The sequence below is a fragment of the Rhinoraja longicauda genome, chromosome 13 (assembly GCF_053455715.1).
Source record: "Rhinoraja longicauda isolate Sanriku21f chromosome 13, sRhiLon1.1, whole genome shotgun sequence".
NCBI lineage: Eukaryota > Metazoa > Chordata > Chondrichthyes > Rajiformes > Arhynchobatidae > Rhinoraja > Rhinoraja longicauda.
This window is the reverse complement of record NC_135965.1, coordinates 23,302,847-23,329,083: the sequence shown is the minus strand read 5'-3', so window position 1 is coordinate 23,329,083 and position 26,237 is coordinate 23,302,847. Positions and strand designations below refer to the sequence as shown.

The 26,237-nt window shown below is 45.2% G+C and overlaps 1 protein-coding gene across 1 annotated transcript; it reads left to right on the top strand.

The window, feature by feature from the left end:
• Window positions 1-853: 853 nt before the first annotated feature.
• On the top strand, window positions 854-23,245 carry LOC144599056 (scavenger receptor cysteine-rich type 1 protein M130-like). Its single transcript, XM_078409779.1, has 11 exons — window positions 854-1,148; window positions 2,136-2,456; window positions 5,957-6,271; window positions 9,489-9,803; window positions 10,834-11,145; window positions 15,353-15,667; window positions 16,677-16,991; window positions 19,123-19,299; window positions 21,131-21,202; window positions 21,288-21,354; window positions 23,191-23,245. The coding sequence occupies exons 1-11, from the start codon at window positions 854-856 to the stop codon at window positions 23,243-23,245; spliced, it is 2,559 nt and encodes an 852-aa protein (XP_078265905.1).
• Window positions 23,246-26,237: the final 2,992 nt, after the last annotated feature.

Genomic DNA, 26,237 nt, shown 5'->3' with positions numbered 1-26,237 from the left:
AGGGGGGAGGGGGGGGGGGGGGGGGGGGGGGGGGGGATCAGGAACGTGAGGACACAGATTTAAGCTGAGAGGGAAATAATTAATAGGAACCTGAGAAACAACTTTTTTTTGGTGGGCATATGGAACGAGCTGCCGGAGGAGAGAGTTGTGGCAGGTACTGTCATAACGTTTAAAACCATTTGGATCGGTACATGGATAGGATAGGTTTGGAAGGGCCAGATACAGGTAAATGGGACTACTGTGGATGGGGCATGATGGTCGGCGTGGCAAGTTGGGCTGAAGTGCCCGTTTCCACAAAATATAGTTATTTTGACTATAACAAAATGTAAATCAAATCCAAAATCGTCTTGGTTAGCAATGTGTGTGGTGGTGGAATGGTGTTAGTCCGACTGGAGGTCTGTGACCAGTCGGCAGATCAGTTTTGTGATCTTTGTTGTTCGTAATTGTATATCGATGATTTAGGTGGAAATGTTGGCGATCTGATTGAACTACTGGAGGAACCGGCAAAGATTGAGCAGAGGCAGCACATGTTTGTGAATAGGAAATCGTGCTTTAGTAATCGATGGTGTGATTTGAGGACACGGAATAGATAACTGGTGAACGCGGGTGTGGATTATTGAGATTTGCAGTAAGGAGAAGGTTACAACGAGGCGTAAAATTAATCAGGACAGTGAGATGTCGGAGAAATAGGGTGGGGGGAGGGGGACGGTGAGAGAGGAAAAACAAGTGTTACTTGAAGTTAGAGAAATCAATATTCATACCGCTACATTGTAAGCTGCCCAACGAAATATAATTCACGTTATGTAAACCGCTTTTCTCTTGCCATTTAAAAAAAGATTTTAGACAATTGAGAATGGTGGGGCCGGAAGAACCTTGTGTCGGAGATTTAGAGATTCATTACAAGGGGCGCTGGATGTCCGTCTGCACCACCCATTGGAATGAAAGCTACGGAGAAATCGTCTGTAGACAGACTCGATGTCATTTATACGACACGCGACTGACCCAACCCATCTCGCCCAAACATGGGCCGCTTTTGCTGAACAAAGTTCAATGCAACGGAACTGATATTTCATCCTCGGGCTGTTCGTTCACAGTCTCCAACGCGGAGGACTGCGAAAGTGGGGAGATTGTAAGCATCTTTTGTAAAGGTAATTATGCCGTTGAATTTTGTTAAGTATTCTGGTTTATTTAACTCATCGTTTGCGTTAACGCTGCCCAAGAGGTTCTGTACTTTTACAAACACAACATGACATACTTGAACAAAACATGAAGTGCATGGAGGAACTCAGCGGCTCCGGCAGCATCTGTGGAGGGAATGGACAGTCGACGTTTTGGGACCCTTCTTCAGACTGAAATTGTGGAGAGAAAGATGGAAAAGAGAGGTGTGGAAAATGACAGGAGGGAGGCGATCAGTATACGGGTGGACAAAGGCAAGAAGTGAAATTGAAACAAAGGAGTATCAGCTCAGGGAAGAGGGTTGAAATGAGAAGCCAAAGGGAGAGATTTGTGAGGGAGAAGGGGAGACGTGAGGCCTTTCTTACCTCGGTACTGCAGTTGCAACTCGACCGCAGTTTTGTCCTGCGTCCACGAAGGACGCAGATTAGGCGATAAATGTCACTGCTTATCTGTGAGCAAAATAAAATCCCTGCTGGAAATTGCTTCTAGTGTTAGGCCATTGTCATTTACAATTGCAATGCAATGATGGTTGTAATTGTTCCTCCCTGGTTACTCGTTGCCGTTTCGCCCAATTTCTCGTGTCTGCGCTGCAAGGCAGCAAATGTATCCCTGCGCCACTGGGCCACCTCTACACTTGCAATGATAATTTCGAGCGCCCCCCCCCCCCCCCCCCTCGACCCTATTCACATTTCAATTAATAGACGCGAGGAACTGCATATGTTAGAATCTTGCGAAGAACACAAAGTGGTGGAGGGTCTCAGCTTGTCAGGCAACATCTCTGTCGGCAAAAGAGTCTGAAGAAGGGTTCAGACGCGAAACCGGCCCGAAGGGTTCCGTCGCCTATCCATGTCCCCTAGAGATGCTGCTCGACTCGCTGAGTTACTCAAGCACTTCCACGCGTTTCAATTGTTAGGGATTTAAAGAGCAACTAAAGAGTACTTTCTGTTCTTTTGCAATAGTGACGTCGCGCCTGGTACTGGCGGATGGAGCCAGCCCTTGTGCAGGGAGGGTGGAGGCGAGCAGTGCCTTGCCCTTATTTTTCATCATTTGTGGTCGGGCATACGGTATGAATGAGGCTCAAAGGACGTGCAACTACATTGGCTGCGGCGACGCTGTTTCTGCATCAGGAAACTCACAGTTCGGAGTTGGAAAGTGGTCCATGCTCCAATTTGCGATTCACTGCAATGACACCGAGGGCGATCCCTGGAAATGTAAGAGGAAGGCCCTGGCTCACCCCAACTGTTCTGTGGAAACGGAAGCAGCCGGGATTGTTTGTTCGGGTAAGTTCCTCTGTGATATTTTAGATGATGACGCAGGGAACTGCAGGTGCAGTTGACGTTTGGGATTGGGGTCCGAAAAGGCATCCCGGCCCGAAAGGTCCCTTGTCCACGTTCACCAGAGGCGCTGGTGACCCGCTGAATTACTCCAACACGAATAATGACCACGCGTGACAATTCATTGTAACGTCACCTTAAAATCAACAAAATTATTCTCTCGCTTTTATAACAATATTTAAGTCATGTCCGTGTTTTTTCATTTATATTGAATCAAAATAATATATTTCGGTTAATTCACTTCTTTTTCCGAGGGACAAAGTGCATCCAGATCAAATGATCTACTGAGCTCTCAAAATTCCAATGCATCTCTGTCATTTAATTTTTAAAAAAACACAAAGTGCTGGAGTAACTCAGCGGCTCAAGCAGCATCTCTGGAAAACATGGACTGGGGACCCGCTGAGTTACTCTAGCTCCTTGTGTCCTATTGTAGATTATGTCCGACTGTGTGGGCATCGCCACACTGAATACCAAATACCTGGGCATGAATTAATTATTTCCAATTAACACACGCTATTGAATTGTTTCCTATTAAATAATATATAATTCCAATTAAAATTAGAATATTCAATGAATATCCAATTAAAATTCCAATTAATATTTCTAATTAAAATTGAAATGTTTTCAATTAACACACGCTATTGAAGCTAGTATGAAGGGTGACGGCTTTAAGTGAGCATTTTACCGCTAGTGTAACTAAGATAATCCGTCTTTAAACATACTAAAAAGACCACGTGCTGGAATAACTCATCGGGTCATGCAGCACCGCTGGAGAAATGCAATAGATGACCCTTACCGGGAACGTCACATCCGTGTTCTCCAGAGATGTTGCTTGATCCGCTGAGTTATTCCAGCACTTCGTCTTTCTTTTGTAAACCGGCTCTTGCAGTTATAGAGTTATAAAGTCTTACAGCGTGGAAACGGCACCCTCGGACCAACTTGCCCTCACCGGCCAACATGTCCCACCTGCCCACGTTTGGCCCATATCACTTCAAACGTGTTCCATCCATGTACCTTTCAAAATGTTTCTTAAACGTTGCGATAGGACCTGCCTCAACTGCCTCCTCCGGCAGCTCGCTCTATACACCCACCACCCTTTGTATGAAAAAGTTACCCCTGCGTTTCCAAACCAAAGCTTTACCCCATAACCTTAAATTTCCTTGTGTCTCCGCCTTTAAACATGTAGCTGTTGTTTAATAAGGAATATAAAATGATGAGGCGGATGAATATAGCAATGTATTCTAAGGCAGGGTATTCCTATACCAGCGGGGTTAACCATGCAATAAATATAGGGTACGTTGACAACACGTAACAGGAGTAACGCCGTTACTTATACTCATGGCAATTGTGCCTGATGATCCCGGTGTTAAGCTAATGTGCTCTATTGGCAATAGGGATAATTAGCACATATTTTGCCTTCGAAAATTAATGTGAATACATTGCTACATTCATTGATAATCATACCTTTGTAAACTTAATTTCGGAATGTCTTTATTAGGTATACGTGGAATGCGTGTGGCAAAGAAAGCTCCCCAAAAACTCTTTAAAATCTCTCAACGCGAAGTTGTGGATAGCGGTGTAGAAGGGTCCTTCACCTTTAGTCATGGATTCCAACAACTTTCTGAACTCCAATTAATCATTTTAATCATGCGTGACACTGCGCTTATTGTCCAGTGTTGGGAATATTAAAAAATATTGAATTCATTGTAAGGTCACCTTAAAATCAACAAAATTATTCTCTCGCTATTATACCAATTTTTAATTCGTCTTTGTGTTTTTTAAAATTATATTGAATCTAAATTATTTATTTCCGTTAATCCACTTCAGTTCCAGGGGGCAATGGCGTTCACGAATGAAATGACCGACTGAGTTATTAAAATTCAAATATATCTTTGCAATGGATTTAATATTTAGAGGAATTATTAAATAGTTGCTCACAGCAATTAAATGAATGAATGAATACGTTTATTGGCCAAGTATGTGTATATACAAGGAATGTGCCTTGGTGCTCCGCTCACAAATGGCAACACAAACATACAGTTAACATAAAAACATCAAAACAATAAGGATACAACATTACGGTCTAAACATGTGGGTGAAAATAAACCAGAGCTAAAAAGACATTTTTAGTCTAGTTTAGAGAAAGTGCATGGAAACAGGCCCTCGGTCCAGCCGACCATAACAGTATAACAGTATAACAGAGCTTTATTTGTCATTCGGTACCGAAGTACCGAACGAAACTACATAGCAGTCATAGAAAAAAAGAACACAAGACACATAACCCCAACACAAACGTCCATCACAGTGACTCCAAACACCTCCTCACTGTGATGGAGGCAACAAAACTTCCACTCTCTTCCCCACGCCCACGGACAGACAGCTCGTCCCCGACCGACCCGCACAGTCCCCACAAGGGGATGGATGTCCCCGCGGCCGAATAGCACCGGGCGCTGAAACGTCTCGCGGCCGAGCCGGGCGATGAAAGGCCCCGCGACCAAGCCTTGCGCAGCTAAGTCCCGTGTCCGAGCCGCACCGGGCGATGTTAAGTCCCGCGGCCGAGCCGCACCAGCGATGTTAAGTCCCGCGGCCGAGCTGCACCGGGCACTGTTAAATCCAGCGGCCAAGCCGCACCCAGCGATGTAAAGTCCAGCGGCCAAGCCGCACCGGGCGATGTAAAGTCCCGCGGCCGAGCCGCACCGGGCGATGTTAGGCCCCGCAGCCGAGCTGCACCCCGCGCCGTGAGGAAGAGAAAAGTTTCCCCCACCCCCCCACCCACACCACCACCACCCCCCACACATACACAACCAAAAAAAAAAAAAAAAACCATCCCAACACCGACACACAACAAAAAAAAAGGAAAAAAGACGAACAGACTGCCACTTCCGCGTCCATCACCCGTTCACACTAGTTCTGTTATCTTACTTTTTCACCCACTCCCTACACACTAGGAGCATTTCCCAGAGGCCAATTAACCTACAAACACGCACGTCTTTGGTATGTGGGAGGAGCACCCATACTCACGCGTTCACAGGAAGAACATGCAAACTCCTCGCAAACAGCACCCGAGGTTAGGATCGAATATGGGTCTCTTGCGCTGTGAGGCAGCAGCTCTACCCGCTGCGTCAACGTGCCGTCATCTTCTTGCCACAAAGTACATTACCTTGCAATTGTCCTAAATTCCTCTTGCTAACTTTTCGGGGCTGGACGAAAAAACTCCCACGGTGTATTGCACTGATGTTGTACCGACATCTCAGATCCCATCTTTGTTCCGGGGATTTCAATAAAAAGAAAGATTAAAATGCAGAGGGAAAATCAAACAAACCTGAACTATGTTCAGCGCAGTAATTTGTCTTGTGGAATTATGCAGAAGCTATTTCGTCAAGCAATTTACTTTATGCAAAGACGCATAAGGTATTTAAAGATATTTTACCTTCTAAAAATTACAGAGCATAGAGAGCCCAGGCTGATTGGCGGATCCGACCGATGTCACGGAAGACTTGAAATAGTGCATGGAGCGACCTGGGGCACCGTGTGTGATTGGCATTGGGATATGCAGAATGCACGGGTGCTGTGCAGAACATTGAAATGTGGGCAGGTGATATCAGTTATCGGGGTAGCATATTTTGGCGAGGGCAGCGGTGCTGTATGGCAGGAATCATACGCATGCCAAGGCAACGAGACATCCCTCTGGAACTGCGCCTCCGTGCAACGCCGCCAACACACCTGCACACACGAACGTGATGTCAGCGTCATCTGCTCAGGTAAGTGTCTCGTTCCCTCTGACATGTGGATTCACGAAGAGCGGAGAATCCTCAGCAAAACAGTCCGAACAATGAGTAGAGGGGAACTGTAGATGCTGGTTTATACCGAAGATAGACACAACGTGCTGGAGTAACTCGACGGATCAGGCAGCATCTCTGGAGAAAATAGATGGGTGACGTCTTGGGTCAGGACGCCTGAAGAAGGGTCCAGATCCTAAACGTCACCTATTCCTTTTTCTTTAGAGATGCTGCCTGTCCCGCTGAATTACTCCAGCGCTGTGTTCTTTTGTGTAAACCAGCATCTGCAGTTCCTAATTTCTACAAATCACTTCATTGATCAACTGGGCAGCTTTCGGGAATATTTAACTCATCTCCAAGCTTAAAATGCAAAGTTTGGGTGTCGGATATGTTGAGCTAGGCGATTATACTATCTTATTTTACGCGAACACACCAAATGGCCTTTGGTAAATGGCAACATTCATAAATGTTGATAATCTCACTGATCCATTGCATCAGACTTTAGATTTTAATCGTGCAGCGCGGAGCCAGGCCCCTCGACCCACCGAGTCCGTGCCGACCAGCGGCCAACCCGCACACTCGCACTGGCCTACACACTAGGACAAAATTACAATTTACAGGAGGCAATTAACCTACAGACCTGTACTTTTTTTAAGTGTGAAAGGAAACCGGATCACCCGGAGAAAACTCACGAAGTGACCGGAAGAACTTACAAACTCTACCCAGACAGCACCCGTTGTTAGGATCGAACCAGGGGTCTCTGGCGCTGTGAGGCATCAACTTTACCGCTGCGCCACCGTGCCGCCCCCAGTACCCCCAGACAGCAGCAAAGATTTATTCAACATTAATGCAGAACTGACACATCTATCAACCGCCTTCAGTCTTTTGCAACAATTCTTTCCAAAGTTTAATTTTCAATTCCCCTACATATATTAAGTACCAAAACTTCCTTTTACATTTATCTTACTTCAGTTTTGTTCGAAAGGACGTTGATCTGGTATTGGAGACACGGGGAACTGCAGATGCTGAAATCTTGCGTGTTGGAGTAACTCAGCGGGTCAGGCATCTATGGATGCCCTCCAACGATACTGCCTGACTTGATTAATACGGGTGCTCACAAGTTCATAAGTTATAGGAGCAGAATTAGGCCATTCGGCCCATCCAGTCTGCTGCGCCTTTCAATCATGGCTGATCTCTGCCATCTAATCCAATTTTCCTGCCTTTTCCCCACAACCCTTGGCACCCGTTCTAATCAAGAACTTGTCTATCTCTGCCATAAAAATATCCCCTGACTTGACCTCCACAGCCCTCTGTGGCAATGATTACCACAGAATAACTGCCCACTGACTAAAGAAGTTCCTCCTCCTTATTTAAAAGGGCGCCCTTTAATTCTGAGGCTATGGCCTCTTGGTCCTACACCCTCCCACCAGCGGGAACTTTCTTTCCGCATCCACTCCATCCATGCCTTTCATTATTCTGTAAGTTCCAATGAGGCCCCCCTTCAATCTTCTAAACTCCAGCGAGTAAAGGCCTAGTGCTGTCAAACGCCCATTGTATGTTAACCCACTCATTCCTGGAATCATTCTTGTAAATCTCCTCTGGACCCTCTCCAAAGCCAACACAACTTTCCTCAGATATGGGGCCCAGATTTGCTCACAGTACTCCAAATGCGGCCTGACCAGTACCCTCTAGCATTACATCTCTATTTCCGTTTTCCAGTCCTCTTGATATAAATGCTAGCATTGAATTTGCCTTCCTAACTGCCGATTCGATTTGCAAATTAACTTTTTGGGAGTTCTGCACCAACACTTCCAAATGCCTTTGCCTCGCCGATTTCTGGATTATTTCTCCATTTAGAAAATGTAGGTGTCAGGGAGTATAGGGAGAAGGCAGGAGAATGGGGTTAAGAGGGAGAGATGGATCAGCCGAAAAGCCGTGATTGAATGGCAGAGTAGACTTGATGGGCTAAAAGGCCCAATTTTGCTCCACTCACTTATGATCATGAAAGACCGAGTTACTCCAGCACGTTGTGTTCTTGAAGTTGATTTGGTGTTGGCATTGCTGCATTATTGCCACGTATACCGAGAGGCAATGGGAACCATTGTCTGTTTTTCCATAAATCCTAGCTGACCTGTTGTAAATCCACGATCCATCGATTTAAGTTCCTTAGAATGATCTCCAGGGGCCTTAAATGGGAGGCCACCTCCACATCAAAAACGCCCAACCGAGGATGTACTTCCCGCGGCTGCTGAGAAAACACAATCTGTCACATGCAATGATGGTCCAGTTTTATACTGCCATCCTAGAGTCTGTCCTCACCTTCTCCATCATGGTCTGGTTTGGCTCAGCCACCAAGCACGACATCCGGAGGCTGCCGCGCGTCGTTCGATCAGCCGATAAGGTTGTTGGCTGTAACCTTCTCCCTATTGACGAACTGTACGCTGCAGGGGCCAGGAAGCGAGCGGGTAAGATCATCTCTGACTCCTCTCACCCTGGCCACAAACTCTTTGAAGCACTTCCCTCTGGAAGGCGCCTCCGGATTGTCAAAACCGTCAGAGCCAGTCATAAACAGTTTTTTCCCCCACGAGCAGTAGCTCTACTCAACAACCAAAAGTCTGTAGCCTCCTTTTGCTCTGGTATTTTATTTCATCCTTCACATGTTTAAACTATAATGCTTTATTCTTAACGTGTTAATGTTTTATGTTTTATTCTTAATTGTTCACTGTATGTCATGTTGTTACTTGCGAGCAAAGCACCAAGGCAAATTCCTTGTATGTATACATATTTGGCTAGTAAAATTTATTCATTTCAAAAATGTATTCAACTTATTTCGCATGTCCAATTACGTAGTACTTGCTATCGGTTCGGAAATTAATCTACAGATGTCCTAATACTTCTATTCTTCGCAATGTCCTCCCCCCTCCCCCCACTCCTTGTTATCCGCATATTCCTTCCCTCTCGAGATGTGTGTCTCCTCTTGCAGTGTGTTACAGTGCTGCTTCTATCAGCTTTACGGAAACCTATAGGACCCATCTCTGAATTGACCGCACGTGGGTGAAACGTGGATTTCCACTTTCAACTCATCCAATGCCGAACTTTTCCTATTGATGACTACTCTTTTAAATGATTAATCAGGAATAGATTTCCAAATGGACGATACAACACCTCGTGTTTATTGTTCGTTCTTTTAACTTAATAGGTCAAAAGGGGCCGCGATTAGTTGGTGGCAAGGACCGTTGTTCGGGAACAGTGGAGATACTGAGGGGCGAAAGCTGGGGGACCGTCTGCGATACATACTGGGATTTACAGGATGCGGCCGTCGTCTGCAATCATCTACGCTGTGGAGTTGCCTTATCAGCACCTGGAGGAGCATTCTTCGGTGAGGGAAATGGTTCCATATGGAAAGATATCCACGAATGTCGCGGCAATGAGATGCGCTTGAATGACTGCCCCATTTCATCACGGGGCCACCGTCCGTGCACGCACAAGAATGACGCCGGCGTTATTTGTTCCGGTAGGTGATTTGTCAAGTCTCAGGTCCCAGACTCAAGATTGTGTAGTTGTCATATGTGCCGACAACGGACCCATTTGTTGTTAAGTATCATGCATGCTCCCTCTGTTGAATCACCAGCGGAGGTGCAGGTTACGGCACACCTCTTCACTGAGTATTTGAACACATAAGGTTGGTTTACCAACAATCTGATTAAATTTATATTTGGCAATGATGAAAATGAATTGCAAAATTCAGAGATAAGAAATGAATTGAAATAATTCAAGGCAATGTGTACAATGGTCACGTTGGGGCCATTTTGTCAACATTTCAGTGTGGAGATATCTTCCTCTGTGCCGTGCATACACTGCCTAAAATGACAGCGAAGCTCTTAATCCAATGTTACAAGAGCAACACATGTACGGCTCGAAGGGCGTAAATCAGAACAGACATGGTCAGCGAGTGGAAGAAAAATTCTGATGTACGGCGCAAGGATCATCAAATTCAAGCAAATAGGAAATTAGGCAGGCACAAAAAGCTGGAGTAACTCAACGGGTCAGACAGCATCTCTAGAGAAAAGGAATATGTGACGTTTCGGGTGGAGACCATGAGACTCTGAAGGGTCTCGACACAAAACGCCACCTTTTCCTTTTTCCAGAGATGCTGCCTGATCCGCCCGCCGAGTTACTCCAGCTTTTCGTGTCTATCCGGTTTAATCCGGTATCTGCAGTTACTTCTTGCACAGAAAAAAATGCAGGTTTACTTCGTTTTCGGAATGATTGTGAGATAGGATTAGGAAATAGGAGCATCGATAAATGGAAGTATAGTCCTGTGAGTATAACACATGACTGCACTCAGAATAATGAGAGTTGGTAGGTAAAATAATCTGAATGTAAAATCATGTCAGCACAGGGTACTGTATTGCCCATTTGCAACAGTTTCCAATTTCTTTACTTGTGCCCAACTTCGACGCCAGTGCCAAAAAACTGTATTTTGTTTTTGTTCACAATATGATACTATTGAGTGACATTGATACCCAATTATATGTCTACAGTTGAATATTGGCAGTTGCGCCTGGCTGATGGAGTAGGCGTGTGTGATGGCAGAGTGGAGGTTTATTACGGCGGCGTGTGGGGCAGAGTAACTGACAGTCAGTGGGATTTGCGAGATGCAGATGTAGTATGCAGACAGCTGAACTGCGGCTCCGTAATAAATGTTTACAACTACTCGAAACATGCAACGGGCAGAGGCCCGGTGTTATTGGACAACGTGACTTGCAATGGGAGTGAACGCTATCTCTGGAACTGCACGTTTGAACAACCGAACAACTTGTCAATGGGCGACGACGTTGGTGTCTTGTGTTCGGGTAAGAACCTCTTGTTACTTTGTAAAATATATCTACTATACATTCATAAAGCATTCCTAAAGTTTCGAATGGCGTTGCTCTGCCAATGCCTTAGGCTAGTGCCAACGAACAGCATTATCAACTGAAATACAAAACAACTGCAATTGTCGGAAATGTGAAATAAAACATTAACTACTCGGCGTTCGCACCAGTCGGACAAAAACTGTGTAAATGCAAACGCTTTGGGATAAAACTCCTTCATCAGAACTGGCAGAGTAAAGAAACAATTTGTTTTGCAGCTTTAACTAGTTGGGGTGCTATGGATCAGTCTTGGAGATATTTCCAATAGGGTATGGCCTAACAGAAGGATGTTCTAAAATTTAGGGAGGAGACTGGTTAGATTAATGAGGAAAATTAGAGGGCGTTAAAACGAATGGAATGGCATTTTATAGCAGTGAAATGCAGGTCGGAACTGTTGCTAACCACGGACCCATACGGATAACACTGAAATGCCCAACAGATAGGTATTCACTGGAGAGCGAGTTTAAATATACAGCGATATTAAAAAAACAAGTTATTTAAAGTTGTTTTAATCCAAATTAAATCATAAAGGAGGGAAATGGACAAACGACGTTTCAGCTCTGGATCGTTCTTCAGATTGGTTAAATGACAAAGAGCTGGTAGTTGGGGTCAGGGAAGGGCTGGGGAAGGTGCTCGCGAGTGATAGGTTGATCCAGGTGCGGTGGGATGATTGGAGATGAATCAGTTTGGGGGGGGGGGGGGGGGGGAGAAAAGGGTGCGGATAGTAACCGAGGCTGGCGGAGATCAGTGGTGAAGATAAAATGGTGCAGTGGTGGAATCCATTGAAAATGTAATATGCGTTGTGATATTTTGAATTAAAGTGAGGGATGGTGGGTGAAAAGGATGGGGTGGGAGGGGGGTGGGAGACAGCGTGGAACACGGGTTTCCAAGCATGGTGGCGAGGGAGGTGAACGCAGGGAGGAGGTGGAGCAGGGGAAAGGAATTGGAATTAGGGGGAACTGGAAATAAATATGTGCGATGTGTAACTGGGTAGATGAAGAGGGGATAGGGTGCTTATAGAGGCAAAGAATCATGCAGTAAGAAAATAGGCCCTTCGGCCCAACTTGCCCACAACGGCCAACGTGTCTCATCTGCACTAATCCCACCTGCCCGCGTTTGACCCATATCCCTCTAAACCTGTCCTATCCATGTACCTGTATAATGGCGTCTTAAACGTTGCCATAGTTCCTGCCTCAACTACCTCCTCTGGCAGCTCGTTACATGTACCCACCACCCTTAGCGTGAAAAAGGTACCGCTCAGGTCCCTATTAAATCCTTCCCTCACCTTAAACCTATGCATTCTTATGTGCCCCTAACAGATCTATTCCTCTAATGACTTTATATACTATAAGTTCACCCCTCAATCGCCAGCGCTCCAGGAAATGGAGTGCCAGCCTGCTCAACCTCTGGAAATGGAACAATTAAGTGTTCTCCACAAATCCACCTATCATTGCTAGTTCTTGGCCACCCCTTCCCCTCGTCTCTCTCCATCAACTTTCTCTACTCTACTCCAATGAGTCTAAAGAAAGGTCCCGACCCGGAAAGTTGCATTCTCAGGCTTCCTCAGATGCTGACTAACCCCAAGAGTTACTCCAGCTCTTTGTATAAGAAAATAACTGCAGATGCTGGTACAAATCGAAGGTGTTTATTCACAAAACGCTGGAGTAACTCAGCAGGTCAGGCAGCATCTCAGGAGAGAAGGAATGGGTGACGTTTCGGGTCGAGACCCTTCTTCAGTGTCCCGCCCCCCTGACATCAGTCTGATGAAGGGGCTCGACACGAAACGTCACCCATTCCAGCTCTTTGTGTTCTACACAAGATTGCAGCAACTGCAGTTCTTTGTGTTTTCATGAAACGTCATCTGTCCATACACTCCACAGATGCTGCCTGACACTTTGAGTTCATCCAGCACTTTGTTCTTTTTTCTACTCAATGTGCAAGCATCTATAGTCTCTTGGGTCTGCAGTCAATAACCGATATCCACAGTTAGAAGAGGAAGTATTTTATATTCCGCAAAACACGGTTGGCCGAAGACACAATGCGGCGGGAATATCTTTTGCTTCCTCCACCGAACCACTTCCTCCACTAAACGTCGGTTAACTATTTACACGGTGCGCAACGATGCATCCATTTTAAGATCAACCATTCCATAGAAACAAAGAAACATAGAAAGTAGGTGCAGGAGGAGGCCATTTGGCCCTTCGAGCCAGCAGCGCCATTCATTGTGATCATGGCTGATCATCCACAATCAGTAACCTGTGCCTGCCTTCTCCCCATAACCCTTGATACCACTCGCCCTTGACCTCTATCTAACTCTTTTAAATTCATCCAGTGAATTGCCACTGCCTCTGTAGCAGAGAATTCCACAAATTCACAACTCTCTAGGGGAAAAGGTTTATTCTCACCTCAGTTTTAAATGGTCTCCCCTTTATTCTTAGACTGGGTCCTCTGGTTATGGACTCCCCCAACATTGGGAACATTTTTCCTGCATCTAGCTTGTCCAGTCCTTTTATAATTTTATACGTCTCTATAAGATTCGCTCTCGTCCTTCTAAACGCCAGTGAATACAAGCCCAGTCTTTTCAATCTTTCCTCGTATGACAGTCCCGCCACCCCAGGGATTAACTTCGTGAACCTACGGTGCACTGCCTCAATGGCAAGGACATCCTTCCTCAAATTAGGAGACCAAAACTGCACACAATACTCCAGATGTGGTCTGACCAGTGCCCTATACAACTGCAGAAGGACCTCTTTGCTCCTATACTCAAATCCTCTCGTTATGAAAGCCAACAGCTTTCTTCCCTGCCTGCTGTACCTGCACGCTTACTTTCAGTGACTGGTGTACAAGGACACACAGGTCTCGTGGCACTTCCCCTTTACCTAATCTGACACCATTGAGATAATAATCTGCCTCCGCGAAAGTGGATAACCTCACATTTTTCTACATTATTCTGCATCTGCTAAACATCTGCCCACCCACTCAACCGGTCCAAGTCACCCTGCAACCTCCGAACATCCTCTTCGCAGTTCACAATGCCACCCAGCTTTGTGTCATCTGAAAACTTGCTAATGTTACTTCTAATTTCATCATCCAAATCATTAATATATATTGTATATAGTTGCCGCTCCTGCACCAAGCCTTGCGGCACTCCACTCGCCACTGCCTGCCATTCTGAAAAGGACCCGTTTATTCCTACTCTTTGCTTCCTGTCTGCCAACCAATTCTCTATTCATGTCAATACCCTACCCCAGTACCATGTGCTCTAATTTTGCTCACCAATCTCCCGTGTGGGACCTTATCAAAGGCTTTCTGAAAGTCTAGATACACTACATTCACTGGCTCTTCTTCATCCATTTTACTTGTCACATCCTCACAAAATTCCACAAGATTATTCAAGCAGGATTTCCCCTTCATAAATCCATGCTGACTTGAACCAATCCTTTTACTGCCATCCAAATGCGCCGTTATTACCTCTTTAATAATTGACTCCAGGATCTTCCCCACCACCGATGTCAGGCTAACTGGTCTATAATTCCCCGTTTTCTCTCTCGCTCCTTTCTTGAAAAGTGGGATAACCTCCAATCCACGGGAACTGATCCTCAATCTATTGAACATTGAAAAATGAATCGATTGAACATTGAAAAATGAATCGATTGAATATTGGAAAATGAATCTATTAAACGTTGGAAAATGAATCTATTGAACATTGGAAAATGAATCTATTGAACATTGGAAAATTAATCTATTGAACATTGGAAATGAATATTTTGAACATTGAAAAATTTGCCTATCGGGGACCATCCTGCCTGAGGTCATCTGTTGTCGGCCCCGGTTTTTTTATCCTGGTCCATTCTTGCTTCCAATCGCCCTACCTTCCCCATATTCAGTCTGAAGAAGTGTCCCGATCCTACACGTCACCTATACATTTTCCCCAGAGATGCTGTCTATCTTTGTGTCTATCTTTGGTGCAAACCAACATCTGCAGATCTTTTCATTATTCTATCATGTGCTAGACTAGTTTCTTATAAACTACCAATGTTTGTCTACCAAACATTAAAGAAAGTAACGCTGTGTATTTGTTGATACAACGCGCTGCCATCTTTACTGGGACTGCTTCCTGATTAATCGTTATTATTTCTCGTTGCAGATCAACTTCCCACCAGACTGATTGACGGGGGAAGTCGTTGCGCCGGAAGGATAGAGATTTACTACAACAGCACATGGGGTACTGTGTGCGATGACTCTTGGGATTTAATGGACGGCCATGTTGTCTGCAAAGAACTGAACTGTGGGTATGCTCTGAATGTCACGGTTTCCGGCTGGTTTGGCCAAGGTTCGGGTCCTATCTGGATGGACAATGTTAACTGTTCAGCGAATAATTCGGCCTTGTGGCAATGTCCGGCGAGAGCAATGGGAGAAAACGACTGCTCTCATAAGGAAGATGCTGGGGTTATCTGTTCGGGTGAGGTTTGACTTAAGACATGCAGAACATCTCACTCTGGATGAAGTAGAACTCGTACATATTTGGGATGGCGAGTTCTGGTCAAGATGAACTGTGAATTTGAAATTATAATTTGTTAGTACACCCCCCCCCCCCCCCCACCTCCCCCCACCCCAACAAAATCGATTTGATCTACGAATAGAGTATACATTTTAGAATATGGCGGGCACTGTGGCGTAGCTGGTAGCGTTGCTGCCTCGCGGCGCCACGGACCTCGCGTGCTGGCTGTGTGGAGTTCCCTCGTTCTCCCTGTGACCGCATAGGTTTCCTCCGGGAGCTCCGGTTGCTTCACACATTCCAAAGACGTGCGGATTTGTAGACTAATTGGCCCTATGAAAGTAGCCCCTAGTGTGCAGGGGGTGGAATATGGAAAGTGGGAAACATAGAACTGATCAATGGTCGGCGTGAACTTTTAGCTTTCTGTCCTGGACGTCCTCAATTGACAGAGTGAGGCCACACGCAAACTGGAACAAGGGCACGTCATAATCCGCTCGGATAGTTTACAACCTTCGGTATGAACACTGAATTCTCTAATTTTAGGTAGCCAACCTACGATCAGGTCCCGTTGCACGTCCCTTCCCCACCTGGATGCGCACCCATTGCTCTCTTCCCTCGACACCCACCCCCGTCCCTCCCCGTCCCATTCCGCCTATTTCTCTAGGTTCACATTTTATACATCTTCTATCCTTTTCTCCTTATCTCACACGTTGTCTTTTAATCTCTGGTCTGCCCGTCCATGTGCCATTCCAACTCTCCTCCACGCGTACATCCACCTATCCTTCAGGATTTAATCCCACCTCTCCCCCCACCCACCTCTATTCTAGCCCCCCCCCCCCCTACAATCAGTCTGAAGAAGGGTGCCAACCCGAAACGGCGCCTGTCCATGTTCTCCTGGGGGCGCTGCCTGGCCCGCTGAGTCACTCCGGCACTTTATGACTCTTTTGGCTCAACTTGCTTCTTTGTTTTACAGATCACAAGGCGATAAGGTTGGCGAATGGCGCGAATCCCTGCCAGGGCAGGGTTGAAGTCTTCTTTAACGGGACCTGGGGCACTGTTTGCGCGGATTTCTTTGGCAAAAGGAATGCGGGAGTGGTTTGCGCCCAGCTCGGCTGCGGTTCAACACCGTTGGTGCCACACAGCACGGAATTCGGCCGGGGATCTGGACCAGTCTGGCTGGATGAAGTGAAATGCCGCTTACACGACTCACTCCTATGGCAATGCCCATCTTCACCCTGGGGCCAAAATGACTGTAACCACGGCGATGATGTCGGGGTCATTTGTTCAGGTAATAACGTAACAAGGAAGCCGCTTGCGTTTGCAATATTACTCTCAAGTGATGGATGTAACTTGTTTTACAGAATCCATGCCGCCGAAACACCACGTTGCGAGGAAAGAGGAAACAGTGAACTCAGTTCCAGAAGATGCTGGTAATGTCTAATATGTTCGTTATCAAATCTACGTCTCCAATATGCATTGGCCTATACGGCCAATGCGTCTTCTTGTCTAGTGATCTGTCCGAAGAGAGTATTTTCTTCATTCGCAGTCTCAGAAGGATGCACCTCGCCGGGCGCCAACTTATTTCTTCCACTGTTCGTGTAGAAAGTCAATCTGCAGCTTTGGACCAATTAAGGCTACGTAATCAGTACTTGCGCTTGCTTTGTGATCAGAAGTCGCTGATCAGCCAAATTTGGAGAGTATATTTACCGTTATTAACTGGTCGAAAGATACAGCATGGAAACAGGCAATTCGGCCCACCGGGTCCAAGCTGTCCATGAATCACAGAGCATAGAACAACAGGGAACAGGAACAGTCCTTTCCGCCCACAATGTCCGTACCGAACATCGTGCCAAATAAACTAATCTCATCTGCCTGCACATCTCCTGATTTCAAGAGAGAGTTAAATAGAGCTCAATGAAAGCGGAGTCAGGGGGTATGGGGAGAGGGCAGGAACGGGAAGAGGTACTGATTGTGGATGATCAGCCATGATCACATTGAATGGCTGTGCTGGCTCGAGGGGCCGAATGGCCTACTCCTGCACCCATTGTCAATTGTCTATTATCATCTATACATTTCTATTCGTTGCATATCCACGTGCCTTTCCGGAACTCCCTTAAACGCCAATATTTTATCTGCCTTCACCAGCACCCCAGGCAATGCGTCCCAGGCACCCACCGTCCTCTGTATACATGCCTGGCATATCTACGTGAATCCACTATCTCATCCACTCCTTACACACTGAAGCAATTTACAGAGACTAATTAACCTTTATGGCGCCATCACAGGGATAACGTGCAACTCTACACAGGCAGCATCCATGTCTCTGGCGCTGAGAGACAGCAGCTCTACCAGCGGCGCCTTACATTGAGGAAATGGTTATAGATATGGAGGAAAGTGCGATTGTCGTGTGAGAATCCAGGATATCATTTACTTCATTGTCATCAAATCCTAAATTAAACCCTGGAAAATTACACAGTTTTGATATGCGCAGCACACGAATAGTCTGTCTGAATTCCAGCTTAGTGGGGGTAGTCTACAATAGTGGACGTCACTGATCTGCAAACAGATTTGCTTTTAGTAACATCGACGCCATCTACATATGGCTTAATAGCATTGGGAAACTCAGGATGGGCTGGTTTCCTCCATTCAAAACATTAACCTTCCATCTTGCTGCCTCTAGATTAGCCGAAATAGTTGGCATCCCAGAATTATTTTATCACGGCTCAAATACGCCCAATCCACCACACAGACCAGACCCGGTACACTGACACTATCCTGCACACTCGCGACAATTTACAATTCTTACTGAAGCCAATTAACTTACAAAACTGTACGTCTTTGGAATGTGGGAAGAACCCGGAGCACCCGGAGAAAACCTGCGCGGCCACAGGGAGAACGTACAAACCCCGTACAGACAGCACCCATAGTGAGGATCGATCCTACCCCTGTTCCGGGCTTACGTCCGTGCCCGCGTGTCCCTGGAGAGGGAACACGCGGTGTCCACGGGGACTCTGGAGGCCTTCCGGGAACGCTGGTCGCCGCGGGGGGTTGAATGTATTGTTGACAGAGATGGCGGGATTTTAATGTGATAATTGTTTAATTTGTAAACTGCCGATACAGGCGGCTTTTGTTTGATCACATTTTGCTTAATATGTTTGTATGTTTTTCTTTGGAATAAAACTTTTATAAAAAAAAAAATAAAAAAAAAATAGTGGGGATCGAACTGGCGCTGTGAGGCAGTAATTATACCGCTGCGCATCCGTGCAGCCCTAACCCTAATAGCCTTTAAAGTCCAAAGTCTAAAGATCTAACAAGAAACTTGCAGAATGGTGGTAAATAAATTATCATGAATTCAACAACCCAGCAGATTCCGTGCCAGTTATCGTTGCCACATGTTCACGGGCCCATGTTTGTTTCAGACGTGCAGCTGGTGACGGGGCTCGATCGTTGCTCGGGACGGGTTGAAGTGTACTTCGGTGGGACGTGGGGAACGGTGTGCGACGACTCCTGGGACATGCTCGATGCCGCAGTGGTGTGTGGACAGTTGAACTGTGGAGATCCAGTGCTGGCCTCAGCCAGAGAGCTCTTCCCCCAAGGCAATGGGACTATTTGGCTGGACGAGGTCAAATGCACAGGGGGTGAACGAACCCTGTGGGATTGCCAATTCGCTGCGTTCGGTGATCATGACTGTGAACACAAGGAGGATGTTGCCGTGATATGTTCCGGTCTGTGACATTACCGTGTTGATGTTTTTTGTCAACTCCTCTGCTTCGACCTATCTATTTTTTCTGCATGCTACAATCGTACACGAACCCACCCTCTTCCCGTTCGGCCTCTCCGATTACTGGACGCCCTAGTCTTCGGTTGCCTGCGCCCTTCTCCCCCTTTCTTCTCTTCAAATATCTCCCCTTCAAAAGAAAGACCCAAAATCGCGGGCGTAACTCAGCGGGTCGGGCAGCATCTCGGTAGCACATGGAGAGGTAGCGTTTCGGGTCGAGACTGAAGAAGAGTTCCGAAGCGAAGCGGCACCTATCCATGTTCTCCAGATATGCTGCTTGACCCGCTGAGTTACTCCAGCACTTTGAGTCTGTTATTAACGCGCATATCAAGCGTCCGATTATCCTTTCTGCTAATGTTTTGTATGTCATCCTTGTTCTCTCTCGATGCGCATGAAATTCCAATTGAGACCATCTCACGGCATTAAACATTTGGGAAAAAACAGTGATATTCGTATCTGGACAACGTATCCCTCACAGATGCTGCCTGACTCGCTGGGTCCCTCCGACACTTCACGTTTTCCTTAAGATTCCAGCATCTGCAGTTCCTTGTGCTTTACTTATCTTAAAAGGGTATTACTTCAAACTTGGAATTAAAATTTATCATTAAAAAAATATGTAGACACAACCTGGAGACACAAGGAACTGCAGATTCTAGTTTAAAAACGCTCAGACAAAGTCCTGGAGTAACTCAGCTGGTCAGACAGCATCTCAGGAGAACACGGATAGATGAAGAAGGGTCCCGACTCAAGCGGTCGCCTTTCCATGTTCTACAGAGATGCTGCTTGACCCGCTGAGTTACTCTATCACTCTGTGTTTAGAATTAACCTTAACGTTTCTACAATTGCATGGGGAATTTACGTAACGTATCAACAATTGGCGTTGTCCGCATCAGAGATGGTTACACCGTGATTTAATGAAAGACCGCTGCACCTTATCATATATTATTGTCTCTATTTCAGGTCAGCAGGTGCATGCACCATCTTTTAATTATCTCAGAATCTTCGTTTATGTCATCCCTTGTATTCTTGGCTCGGCTCTTATCGTCGTTTCACTTCAACTGGCCAAAGATTCAATAAGAAACTTCCAAAACGGTTGGTAAATAAATTATCATGGACATTCATGTGCAGAAAAAAATGTATGAGGATGATGCCAGGACTTGAGGGTCTGAACTATAGGAAGAGTTTGGGCAAGCTGACTTTATTCCTTGGAGCACATGAGGGGTGATCTTTTAGAGGAGTATAAGATCATGATGGGAAAAGATATGCTGAATGCACAGTCTTCTACCCAGAGTGGAGGAATTAAGAACCGTGGAACATAGGTTTAAATTGAGAAGGGAAATATTTAATAGGAACCTGGGGGACAACTTGTTCACGCAGACGGTGGAGGGTATATGGATCGAGCTGCCAGATGCCATGTTCGGCATGGTCATTGTGGGCCGAAGGGCCTGTTCCTGTTCTGTACTGTGCTATATATGTTTTAATTCCGAGCACTGCCGTGCTCTTCGAGCGCAATGAATTTGCGATCACAATATAAGGAATTAATAAACGCTTGAAATAAAGACGATGGGTGGGAGGAAAAATAGGGAAACGGTCTCCGAAATTGCAGTCCAGTTTTGTTTGCCTCATACGTACTCTTGGTGGTATTTTAGGCCGTAGGAAACCGCGGTACCCTGACCCCACCGTGCCGATATACGAGGAAATCGACCCTGGGACCGGACTCGGTAATTATCTTTAAACTGGCTATACATATTACCTTTCAATATAAATGCGCTCTTTTTAAAATTAAACTTTTGTTTATTTGGTCAGTCGATTCACAGTTTATCAGTTCGGTCTACTCTGATTTGCTTGAACGTGAAGATGAAGACTTTACGAGGTACGTTTGATACAAGTTCTAGCGCGCCGCGTCCCCATCAGTTCAGGGCGAAATAAAATGGCTTATTCCTTAAGAAAGAGAGACGACGACTTGCAAATCCACAGCAAACAAAATATAATTGCAAAGACAGGAAATTGGAAGTAAAAAAAAACCTCAAACTAAAAATACCCAATGATGACGAATACTCAGTAAATATGAAGTAATATGAAAAAAATATGTGATAACATTTTACAGCAAACCGCTCCCTTCGTAGGACGTTCTCAATTGTAACATTGACTTTTATTTTTTGCTCACTAATCTCGTTCACGTGGACACAATTACACGCTACACATTTTTAGTGCAAACCGACAGGCATTACCGCTTGAATACACAAAGTGCTGGAATAACTCAGTAGGTCCGGCTGCATCTCTAGAGAAAATGGTTAGATGACATTTCGGGTCGAGAGCCTACACTCAGTCTGAGGAAGGGTCACGAACCGAAACGTCCCCGATCCATGTCCTCCGGAGATGCTACCTCAGTTACTCCAGCACTTTGTGTCTTCTTTTGTGAACCAACATCTGTGGTTCCTTGTTTTTACGCATTAACTGTTGCTGTTATTACAATTGTTGTGACTGCTATGGTTTAAGCATTCAAATACCAGTTAGTTCCCAAAAACTCTTCCTTCGTTCAGATAAGAAAGGCGATCGACTGAAAGACTGGGGCGAAATTCTGATCTCTTTGTCGTTTGTTTTGGAGAGTGCGATATAAAACGGCACAGGTCACATTCTTGCCAGGAAGTAACCCGCTCTGACAAGAACAGATGTAAACGTAGAAAAATGGAGTGCATGGTCACCATGTTCCCCATTATCCTCATTGGCCATAATCAACGGGTCAATGAAAGCTTGCAGATCACAACGTTTAAGAACCATTTAGACAGGTACAGGGTTAGGGTAGATTTAGAAGGACATGAGCCAAACGCAGGAATGTGGGATGGTCCGAAGGGCCCGTTTCTACGCTGTATGACTAGCTGAATTGTGCACTTTATATTGTGTCCGCAAGTGGAGACCAGAAAATGAGCATCCTCCAGCGAGGAGTTTCCCAAATCCACGCCACCAGGTTAGGGCCATGTGCATAATCGATGCCGTCCAATCGCCTGGACATGAGCAACAACGCCGCAGAATGCTCACACCATCTAGTTCATAGCAGCTTTGTACCAATACATCAGCGTTAACACTACTACCGTGCACCAGCATGGCAGTGGCGTGTGAGCTCCCCGATGGACTGAATTTCTCGCCAAGATTACTCCGCCAGCACCTCTCAAATTTGGCTATCTATCTTCAAAGCTTAAGGGAGGTCCTTTCAGAAGCCTGATTACGCAGGGGAAGAAGATGTTCCCGATTCTGGTGGTGTTTAGTTCTGTTTAGTTTAGTTTAGTTTAGTTTATTATTGCCACATGTACCGAGGTACAGTGAAAAACATTTTTTTCTGCGTGCTATCCAGTCAGCGAAAGGTCTATACGGGATTACAATCGAGCCGTCCACAGTGTACAGATGCAGGATAAAGGGAATAATGTTTAATATAAGATAGACTTATTATGTGCTCTCTGCTCGACGAGAGCGGGGGAAAGCGGGAATGACCAGGGTGGGACAAGTCTTGGATTATGCTAGCTATTTTGCTGAGGTAGTGTGAAGTGCAGATGGAGTCAATGACAACATCTGCACTTTGTTTTATAACGACATTAAAAGATTGAAGCCAGAATGCGCCTGTATATTTAAATCGTAAATTAATTCACACAACTTATCATATCTGTGGCAGCCCTGTATATAGTGCACTCAATAATTCTATCTCGCCTTTTAGGGTCGATGCACGGTTTGACGATGATTTCGGAAATGAATATGACGATATAGAATAATTTTGCCCGAAGATGTGAGAATGACCGTCAGTCAAATAAATCACCCAATAGTTTGTTGCAAGCATCCTGCAATGTTTGTCGAAACCTGAAGAAGGGGCCCGACCCGAAACGTCACTTATCCATGTTCTCCAGAGATTGTGCCTGACCCTTTGAGTTATTCCATCATTGTGTGTCTACATCTGCCATGTGTGACGCCTCATTTGAGTTTCATTTGATAACAATGTTGTAAATAGAAATTGATGTCCAGTGGAGTGTGCCAATTGACATTTCCGCCAAATTAAGAGAGCAAATCTTCTGAACTGTCGGCCAGGTTTAGATGGTTCAGAATGTAAAATCGTTTTTGTTTGAATTGAACTGTGTAGATAAAGGTCTCGTCTCTTCACATGCCTCAGCTGCGCGTCACTTATATCTGTAGAGTTCCATCCATTGTATAATGGCATTTAATATCCTGTAGGTTTTAAAAATGCTTCCAGGAATTGCGCTCGCTGAAATATCGCTCCCATTTTCCATCTCTTGTTTTTTTTAAAAATCAGTTAGAACCCCTAATGATATGTAGGCGACATTATTTCGACTTACAAAGGGGATTGTGATGCATATCTCGGATTTAATAAATGGTTGAAGTGTGATTCTTGTTATTGAGCCTTTCATTCCTTTTGAACAGCGCTAATTCGTCATTCCTTTTGGTCTAGAGATATATAAAACATGTTTCTCTTTCCTCCGACAATGAAACGTTGAGGTACTATTACATAACTGGTGCTTATTTACACCGAGGTTACAAAGGTCGACACGACTGTATCTATTCTTCAGAGATCTATTAATTACAGATTATGGCAGGACTTCGTAATACATCTTTCTTGTAGATTCAAACAGGTTTCACTGCATTTAGACCTATAAATGGACATCGAGCCAAATTCACAGAGTAATCCAGCACAGAAACAAGTCATTCGGGGCATCTCGTGAATGCCAACCAGGATGCCTCATCTAAGCTAGACAAAATTGCCCAGTTTGTTCCATATCCTTTTAAACTTTTCCTATCCATGTACCTGTCCATGTGTATTTTAAAAGTTGTTATTGTACCTGCCTCGACTATTTCCTCTAGCAGCTCGTTCCACATATTTACCATTCTCTGTGTGAGTAAATTGTCTCTCTGGTCCCTATTAAACATACTTCCTATCATCACCTTAAACCCAAGTCTCTCAGGGCAAAATAATACGTTAATTCTCCTTATCCATGCCTTCCTGATTTGATGCACCCCTGAAAGGTCATTCTTCGGCGTCCGGCACTCCAAGAAATGAAGTCCTAACACGCCCAACTTCGCCCTATAGATTGGGCTCTCGAGTCCAGGAAACATCCTCGTAAATCTTCTCTACACTCTTTCCATCTTAATTACGTCTTTCCAGTATCACTAAAGCTGAACCCAATACACAGGCTTACGAGTCGTCTTGCACATATGCCACATAACATTCAAACTTATGTACTCAATGCACTGACTGTCGAAAGCCAGCTTGCAAAAAGCCTTCCTCAGCTCCCTAGCTAAACGCTACACCACTACCAGAGAACTGTGCTCTTACATGAATTCTTATACTCCTTGGGCACACTTTTTAACAACACTTTCCAGGCCCCTAAGGAAGTGCTATCCTGATTTGACTTACCAAAATGACATAATGATTTGAATTGAATGCCATTTGCCATACTTTGCGCCTACGTACGCCCAATTGCCTCGCTGATCAAGATCTCACTGTAATTGCTGATAACTTTCCTTAACTGTCTAAAATATCACCTATTCAGTGTGATAGAAACATAGAAACATAGAAACATAGAAAATAGGTGCAGGAGTAGGCCATTCGACCCTTCGAGCCTGCACCGCCATTCAATATGATCATGGCTGATCATCCAGCTCAGTAACCTGGACCTGCCTTCTCTCCATACCCCCTGATCCCTTTAGCCACAAGGGCCACATCTAACTCCCTCTTAAATATAGCCTATGAACTGGCTAACTGATCTGCAAACTTACTAACCATACCTTGTATGCTCTCATCCAAATCGTTTGTGCTAATGATTAACAACGATGGGCCCAGCACGATCAGAGGCACACCACTAGAGACAGTTTTCTGAGTCTGAAAAAAAACACCATTCACATCACCCACTAATTCCCCGGGCCAGGCCGATTTTGTAGTCAATTAGACGGATCTCTCAGGATCCCATGTAATCCAGCTCGTGGACACACCTATCACACGACTTAAATGACCTTGCCTAGGTCAATATAGACGCCATGCAGTGCCTTATTCTCACCAATCCTCTTGATTATCTCTTCAAAAAACGAATACATTTGCAAGACGTGATTTTTCGCACACATGTTGATTTTTACTGATCGTAAAATATGTTGGTAGATTCTATCTGTCAGAAACTCCTCCAATAACTTGATGCACCAATGATGTCAGGCTAACCAGCCTGTAGTTTCCTGATTTGTCCTTGCTGCTCTTCTTAAAAACAATAAATAATTAGAATCGAGTTTTCTGGAAGTTCACCTGTGGCTAAAGATGGTAAAAATATATCGGCTGTTGCCTCCACAATTTCTTCCCTAGGTTTCCAAAAGATCTAATGATGCACTTAGGGAACCCCTGGGGATTTATCCACCTTAACGTGCCTCATATGGCCACGTCGTTTGCTATCATGGAATCTCCTGTCTATCCTCTCACTATTCAGACATAGAATTATTTAGCAAAGAAACAGGCCCTTTGGCCCAACTCGTCCTTGCCAAGATGAAGTCCAATCGAACCAATACCAACCTGCCCGCATTTAGCCCATATTCCGCTATTTTTTCCTATCTATATGCCTATCCAAATATCTTTTAATGGTGTAATTGAATCTGACTCGACTACTTCCTGTGGCAGTTCGTTCCATATACCCACCACTCTGTGAGTGAAAAAAGTTGCTCCTCAAGTTCCTATTAAATAATGCCACTTTTGCCTTAAACCTATGTCGCCTGGTT